The 7,881-nt window shown below is 42.1% G+C and overlaps 2 protein-coding genes across 2 annotated transcripts in view; both read right to left on the minus strand.

Annotated features, from left to right (window-relative positions):
* The window catches only part of LOC119905919 (serine/threonine-protein kinase mTOR), a 101,920-nt gene extending 97,264 nt beyond the window's left edge, over positions 1 to 4,656 (minus strand). The window contains exons 1-7 of the mRNA XM_038723321.1: positions 4,456 to 4,656; positions 4,194 to 4,328; positions 3,835 to 4,110; positions 3,004 to 3,112; positions 2,643 to 2,826; positions 1,185 to 1,313; positions 725 to 969 (exon numbers count right to left, since the gene is read on the minus strand). Coding sequence (XP_038579249.1) covers positions 725 to 969; positions 1,185 to 1,313; positions 2,643 to 2,826; positions 3,004 to 3,112; positions 3,835 to 4,110; positions 4,194 to 4,328; positions 4,456 to 4,479 — 1,102 coding nt within the window. The 5' untranslated portion in view covers positions 4,480 to 4,656. The remainder of the gene's footprint in view (positions 1 to 724; positions 970 to 1,184; positions 1,314 to 2,642; positions 2,827 to 3,003; positions 3,113 to 3,834; positions 4,111 to 4,193; positions 4,329 to 4,455) is intronic.
* LOC119905921 (serine/threonine-protein kinase mTOR-like) lies at positions 4,515 to 6,463 on the minus strand. The gene is made up of 5 exons (XM_038723323.1): positions 6,306 to 6,463; positions 5,733 to 5,875; positions 5,346 to 5,454; positions 4,956 to 5,189; positions 4,515 to 4,656 (listed from the first exon to the last, which is right to left on the minus strand). The coding sequence occupies exons 2-4, from the start codon at positions 5,859 to 5,861 to the stop codon at positions 4,975 to 4,977; spliced, it is 453 nt and encodes a 150-aa protein (XP_038579251.1). The 5' UTR covers positions 5,862 to 5,875; positions 6,306 to 6,463; the 3' UTR covers positions 4,515 to 4,656; positions 4,956 to 4,974.
* Between the last annotated feature and the right edge of the window lie 1,418 nt (positions 6,464 to 7,881).

Below are 7,881 nucleotides of genomic sequence, written 5' to 3' on the forward strand. Positions count from 1 at the left end.
TTGGACTAGTAATAACGGATATGCTGGCTTGCTATGTCTTCTGTTGTCGTGCTTGCTTGAGGTTGCCTGTGTTAGCAAAGTTGTCAACCCAAACAAAATCAGCCACAGACAGAGGTTTAGCTGCTGGCTATAAATCTGTTAGCAAACCTACTAGAACACGCTTAGACATTGGTAATGTTACTGTAAGTGCACAGTGTTAGTGTAAGTTGCTGTCCAGATTTGTTGGCTAGCTTACCACCCAAGTTTCAAGCAACATTATTTAACTTTTCCACCATAAAATAACAGCAGTGTCATGCCTAAGCCAGGCAAGTGGGCTCCATAACTGGGCTCAGCAGCCCATATGGACATAACATTAGCAAATGGCAGAGGCTTAGATACCCAAGAGAACACTGACGAAGGAAGCAGAGAAGAGAAGAGAAAAGGACAATGACCAATTATGATGAATGCTTTGTGAAATAAAAGGCTGCAAAACAGATGCAAGTGTGTTTTCGCATTTGATGTTTGGCTGTGTTAGAAAATAGGTCAACCTGATCATTTTTGATCAAAAGTAATCATCATAATCATAACAAATGCACATGTACAGCTGTCCTTATTTACGACATCAGTGAGTTACACTCTTAAACTGTAGGGGTGCCAAATTGCAAAAAAACACCAAATCTTACATAATGCAGCTTTAAACATAAACTATGATAGTCCTGCTTTAAAGCTGTCGCTAGGTTCTTGCCTTCAAACTCAAAGCTTCCCAGTGTGCGCAGGGCCAGTGTGATGCTGCCGACGTCACTGGCCTCAGGGATGTTTGTGAGGCTTGGCGAGGCCAGCTGGTAAGCCAGGCCTTTGGGCATGCCGGGGTGACGCAGTGGCTTGTGCATCAACACCAGGGAAAGCATCTTCAGCAGACCATCCTGGATGTCCTTCTTCAGCTGGGGGATTTGACGGCTCAGGTCGTACAGCACCGCTGTCAGTGCAGGACTAGATGCACAGGACACAATGGACAAACAACCCAATGTCATTATCGCTGTTCTCTTTAGATAAAGAAGTGTGTTGTGGTGTATTTGCCATGTAAGTATAACTCCCGATTTAAACCCTTCTACTAACATAAACACGTTCCAAAAATCCAATCCAAGCACTGCTAAAACTTTATTAGTTAAAATGATTTAGCATGTGGTGAAGCCATTCAGTCCTACCTGAGGCCCACAGCCAGCATTGGCTCCAGCAGCTCCTTGATGTCTGGTTGGATGCTGGGACCCATTGCTCTGGAAAGCATGCTGATACAGGTGAACACTGTGGCATCCACCTGCATGGTCTTCTGCCTCCTGCACACATGGAAGACCAGAAAGTCAAAAAACACACACTAATGGTAAGTCACTTTTTCTTTCATGAACAGATTCCCAAATTATTTTAGAAAAGATCTGCCACAGAGGAGATCCAACCCAAATATACATTTTAGACCTAGATTTTTTTATTAATAGAGTCAAAATGAAACTAGCCTTTGGAGATTGAGGAGGGTCTCTTAAATCAATGACTAAAATGTATTGACGCAAATTCTTTGCATTGATGTTTCGTTTAATCCATGTAACTTTACAGCACAGTGTTTCGCAGGGACATTTATAACTGTCGCACATCGTGCTTACGCTGTGAACATGACGTGATAATGATGCCGCTGTTTGCAAAGTGGAGGAAGAGAGAGAAAATAGTGAGTGACAAAGAAGAAAGTGTCCAAAGTATGGGATTATTTCAAGCTAAAGAAAACAACTACTCTGTAATGATATTTATGTTGCCTCTGCAACAGCACGACAGCACCTGAAGAAAAAGCAGCCGGTGTTCTGCCAGCGGACCACAGACAAGGTAACAGTAACAGCAACATTAGCATTTAACTGAAATCCTGATTGATTGTTGAGTTGAAGCCAAAGTAAGCCACAGACTTATATCTGAAAATGTGCACATGTGCGTTTGTTGTTCTACTTTTTGGCCCATGAGTTTTAACCTCAGTCAGGAGTTAACTGGGTGTCGGGAGCTGCACCTTTTAACTCACCTGTAGCTCTCTCTGTAGCTCAGACGTTTCCTGCTACCTGCGTGTGCTAATCCATCCTTCACCCAGATTCTTTGTCTTTATAATCGCCATCTTTATAATAAACAGCTGTTTCGTGTGCAGGATCGCTCATTTCCCGTTTCACGGCGTGGTTTGGAGACCAGCTTCGGGTGTCAGCTCCTGTAGTGTGTGACCCCCTGTCACTGATCATTCACGTAGTGTGAACGCCTCAACGACTTCAAGACTGCCGTCATATGACGGCACAGCCATCGGCCGACGCTGAAAGTCGTGTAGTCTGCGCGGAGCCTTCAGTATAACTTGTATAGCACTCGGGAGATGTGTGTTTGTAAAGCAGCTGTCTAGTTGTTGGTCTGTTGATCTGATGTTTGCTGTATGACACACTATGAATTTCTGATAGGTGATAAAAATCTATAAACGTGCACAGCTGATCCCGAATGGGGGGGGGGGGGTAAAAGTACTTCTTAGATGACGCATCGATGAATCATTAAAATAATCTATAGAAGCTTCGAATACTAAAATCATCGTTAGCTGCAGCACTAATATGAATTACATTATCAGTGTTAGAGCCGATTTCATGTTTTTAATTACTGACTTGTGTGCAAAGTCCTTGGGTGGAAGGGCAGCCTTGATGATCTCAAGAACCTTCGAGAGGTATGGCTGGATTTCTGCCCTGACAGCCACTACCAGCAGACCCAGAGCCTGGAAAGCTGCAGTCCTCTCCTTCTCCTTCTTCAGACAACCCAGCAGGTAGCCCATAGTGTCTGACAGGTACTGGTCTGCACATTGGATTGAACAATCACAGTGCAAATGGTTAAACGCAGATCTCTTTACATTCCACAACCACCAAAAAGCTAAGTGGATATAGTAATGGGAAAGAACGTGTGGCTGCATGTTGGAGTGAAAGATGGAGTCTGCGGGATCTTGGATTCCATTCAAACATTAACTAGTCTCACCTGTAAAGATATGTGGCTGGAAGGCAGCCAGGCGTGGAAGTAGGTTGAGGATGGTCATCTGGATCAGAGGGTTTTTACTGGTCTTGTATTTCAGCACCCACCGACACACCTGGACAAAGCACATAATAAAAGCTTGTGTCAACTATGATTTATCTGGCACTCAAAAGAGCACTGGTCTTGTGTTGTTGACTTTGAGACATATCTGTTAAATCTTAAGGCTGCTGCAATGTTGTGGGAGCTAAGCAGCATAAGTTCTAACATGAAATCTAACTTTTAACTTCTTCACTATCGAAAATACAATATTTCTATTCAAATTGCAACTTTGATAGTGAGAAAACCTACAGCTTGCTAGTCCTGTAAACCACTTTGTACTTGGCCATCTTCATGGACTACTGCGTACATGAAAAAAATATAGAGCTGAAAAAAAGATAATAATTTAATTGTAAAATGAAATTTTAGACAAGAATATTTTGTCAAAGATACTTAAGACTATTTTATTCACACTCACAGATCATCTCTGGAATAACTAGGTAATCTAGAGAGTGAGTTTTACCAGTCAGTTTAACCATTGTTGAAGCAGTTAAGATATTGTAGTTTTAATTTTTTCCCCATTGAGATAGCCCATACATATAATCTAGAGTTCAAAGCCTAAAACAAAACCACTAAGCAAAAAACACAGGTAAAAGTGTAGAGCTGCAGTACTTGATGTCCATTCATTCATAATCATGCATTTAATAAATAATATAAAAATGAATACATATTTTACCATTACTGCATCACAGCCATAAACATAGCCAGCCACAGCCATAACAATCTTCTTGTTAAATCTACCTGGTCGAATCGCTCCTCCATCAGCTCACGGCAGTATCGGCTCTCCACCAGCGAGCTCTTGGCAGGTAGTGGTGCGGCTCCGAAGGTGAGGAAGCCTTGAGGTGTGCTGTAGCCCAGCAGGCCCAGGAGAGCATTGGACTGCTGTGGCTGCACCGATTGGAAGCTAGTGAAGGGTGTGATGTGACGGGGTTTGGTTCCAAATCCCATCAGCTCCTTGCAGTACTTATCATGGACCAGCTGCTGCTGTGTGATCTCCTCCATCTCCTCACGCATGCGCTGTCACAGAGACGAGACAGTGAGAGGAAGGTTGGAATTGTTCGTGGATGTGAGAATTTTCCCGCAGTGAATTCAGCCCTCACCTCTCCCTCCATGCTGCTGATGCGAACCAGCTCATTCAGGATCAAAAGAGCACCATGGACCCTGTCGTCACGATTCATCCCTTTCTCTTTGGCCAAAGTCTCATCGAAGCCTTTCTCTGCCTCCTCAAAGGTTTGCTGTTAAAGAAAAGACAAAGTCTCATGTTGCCTATTACAAGGACATAGGTTTTTCACCTGGCAAATATAACATGTACTAAGGAAGAGCAAAAAATTGGATTTGCCATGATCCAGTGGAATGTCTTACTTTGTACCACTGTGGTTTCTGCATTTCCTTGGTTTCCCTCTGTGTGGTGAGGATGAGAGAGGCTCGCAGTGCAGATACTGCCCCTTCTCGGATAGCCTGCTTGGGGTCCCATACTGCATAAAAGATGTTGTCAAAGAAGGGCTGTACTTGCTGAAAGAAGAAGGTGGGTGCGCTTACAGCCAGCTCCCTCAACACCAACACCTGGAAAAGAAAAAAAACATTCAAGTCATTATTTCCTTTCTTGGGTTTACTTCTTTACAGTGTTAATATCCAGTACTAAGGTTTTAGGCAGGCATGAAAAAATACTTTAAAAGCATGAATACTTTCAAAAAAAATAGACACATTAATAGATTATATGTATCAATTAATTAATTCATAAAGTAAAAAAAAAAAATCTGTCAAACTGTCCTTTGCCCTCATCGCCACCATACATAAACATCACCAAGTAGTGGGGGTATTTCAACAAACAACATGGTCCCTGCTGTCTGCTAGTCACTCACTGCAGCATGGCGTCTGCCTTCATTTCTGTCTGCTCCCAACCACTCTTAGGGCCCTCTTCACCTCAAACTCCACATACTCAGCAGTAAAGGTGTCCCCTGCCATAGACAGGTGACCCATGGCTTTAGAGGCCATCTCCATGACCACGGGGTCACTGGATGGAAGCAAGTTGCGCAGGTAGTTGGCAAAGCGGCTGATCCTGGTGGCATTGCCTCCCTCGACTCCGATCAGACTCACTGAAACAAATTATTGAGCAACAGTTATACACTGTTTCACACATACAGTACAATGTGTATACTAACATCCATGTAAATAACATGTCTCTTAATTCCAACAGACCTTAAAAAAATAAAAAGTTTGTAACATTTAGCATGTTAACTTTTATGGCTTACCAATGGCGAGAATCCCTCCCTTCTTCTCATTTACATCAGAGCTGGATACCAGCTCAAATATGTGGTGGTTCAACTCATCATAGAATGTAGTGGCTTCATCTTGGCTCAACTTTGGAAAGCACAAAACCAGTATCACAAACCAGTAGGAAAAGCAAAATTGGTAAGTATAGAAAATCTGCTATCTCTTAGGAAAGGAAAAACATTTCTTAAGATCCCTGCACATGTTATGTAATATTTATAACCACATTCACATCCACTCCTAAAATACTGTAAACAACCGATCACTTTACAGTTTTTCAGGACAACAACACTCATTCCGGTTACAGTATAGGAAATGATACCCTCGTGACAGGATTCAATTACGTCCGTGTTTATTTTTGCTGTTACCTCTCGGAGCTCCGTAGTCACATAGTGCTGCAAATCTTTGGCAGATTTTGCTCTGGTGTCTTCATTTCGACTCTTCAGCCCACTGACAAACTGTTGCAGCACAGTTGCTGTGCCCGACATGATCACCATTTGGGTGGCCTAATCTGCAAGGACACAAATAAAATGGATATGGTTCCGGGTTCTCAAAACAAATTCAACGAAGAAAAAGTATAAATACCATATTTGGAAAGAACTAATATTTCCCCCGAGTTGTTTACACACATCAATGTTGTATCTGACGTTAGAGCTAGCTAACGTCAGTGAAACAAATTGTCAACCTTGCTCAGCAGCAATAGGAGATTAACGTACCAAACAGATACATTACACTAAGCTAGAAAGACAGCATCCTCTACACCATTAATACAAAACTAACACGTCCAAGTACTATATGTCAGGTACAGGTAACATTAATTCAGAACCTCATGAGTACATCATGCTGGTTCTGTTAAGCTAATGTTAGCTAGGTTAGTGCTAAAGTTAAGCTACATGTAGGAAACCGTTTGCGTGATTGTACAGTCGCTTTGTTCCACTTACGTGTTTATAATAATATGTCGGCCACTTAATTGCTATTCGGCTCTTGCAGAGTATCTCTCATTGTACGACTAGCTGGCTAGCATTGGGCAATGTTGGCTAACTATGCTATCGCTATGTTGAGCTGGACCGTCTCCGGCAGGGTACATACAGCAAACTTCACAAGCGTTAAGTTGCGCTGAGTATCCTGCGCAGAGCTACGCGCATGCAGCTCGGGTGTCCTTGAGTAACGCTACAGTTTTTACTTGAATATTTGTATTTGTAAGACGTTATACTGTATCCCTTTACAGTCGAAAGAGGGATAAAACCAGCTCTTATGTCAATTGTTGCTGAGACTAACTGCCCCTCTGACCAGCAGTCTCACAACCATTGCTCACAACAGCAAAGCATTTCAAACACCCATCAGAGTAAACCAAATTATAATGCAATATAAATAAACCTCATTTGGAAAGAAGAAACTTGAGTAGAACGGCCTAGAATGGCCCTAAAAATATATGAATTGACACAATATATCTCTACTGTACTAAAATAGAAAGCAGAGACAGAGCCTAACCAAGTAGCCTACAGCTCAGTGACATTACATTACATTTACATTTATGTGACCACAAACTGGCAGTCAAAAAAGGAAGAACAAATTCTTGGCAACCAAAAGAAAACAGAATACATTATGGTCACAGTTCAACAGGTGAGGCTGAGACAGAGATGCACTTCAACCTACAATGTAAACCATTCAATGAAATACAGGTCATTTACTTTAACAAGTTCTGCTCTGTAATCTCAGATTTCTAACACCGTGATAACCTCTCAAAATTATAAATAGGCTACACCTAGAAGGAGACAAAGCATATATTTACATATGTACACACATAGGCCTATACAATGTAGATTTATTTATTATTTTACAACACAGGGTTGTAAAATGAGATGAAGTTGTTCCTTTGCACTATACTCACAAAAATCAAATGTTGATATAGCCTACAGTAGGGTGGATAAATAACAAGTCATAGAAATAAAATAATTTAATGGCTGAGGGTCACAGCCTGGGGAAAGCCTGTTCTGAGGTCTGGTGATGTGACAGCAGAAATATATCTCCTGCCAGATGGCAGCAAGGTGATTTCCAAACCATTTCTGGGCTTTCTTTAACAGCATGGATAACCATGTGATAACCATGTGATGCTGATTCCAAGGAACCTAAAACTGCCCACCTCAGCTCCACTGATGTAGACAGGAATTTGTGTCTTTGCCTCCTTTTTCCTAAAATCAATGATCATCTCGTTGGTTTTGCTGACATTGAGCAGTAGGTGGTTCTCTGTACACCACTCTGCAAGATTGTTGATTTTCTTCCAATATGAACTATCATCGTTGCTGAAATCCAGCTGATGATGGTGGTCCTGTCCACAAACTTCACCACAGAGTTCTCTTCATGTTAGAGGTTGCAGTCATGGACACGCAGCATGAACAGAAGGGGGCTAGAGTGGAGAAGGTGTGACCGCCAATGCAAACTAACTGGGGTCTATTAAGTGAAAGTCCAATATCCAGTTGCGTAGTGTGGTACTTAAACCCAAGGTTTGCCGATCAG

This window comes from Micropterus salmoides, unplaced genomic scaffold, assembly GCF_014851395.1.
Source record: "Micropterus salmoides isolate LMB-PRFRI ecotype aquatic unplaced genomic scaffold, ASM1485139v1 Ms_hic_scaffold_16, whole genome shotgun sequence".
NCBI classification, from domain to species: domain Eukaryota; kingdom Metazoa; phylum Chordata; class Actinopteri; order Centrarchiformes; family Centrarchidae; genus Micropterus; species Micropterus salmoides.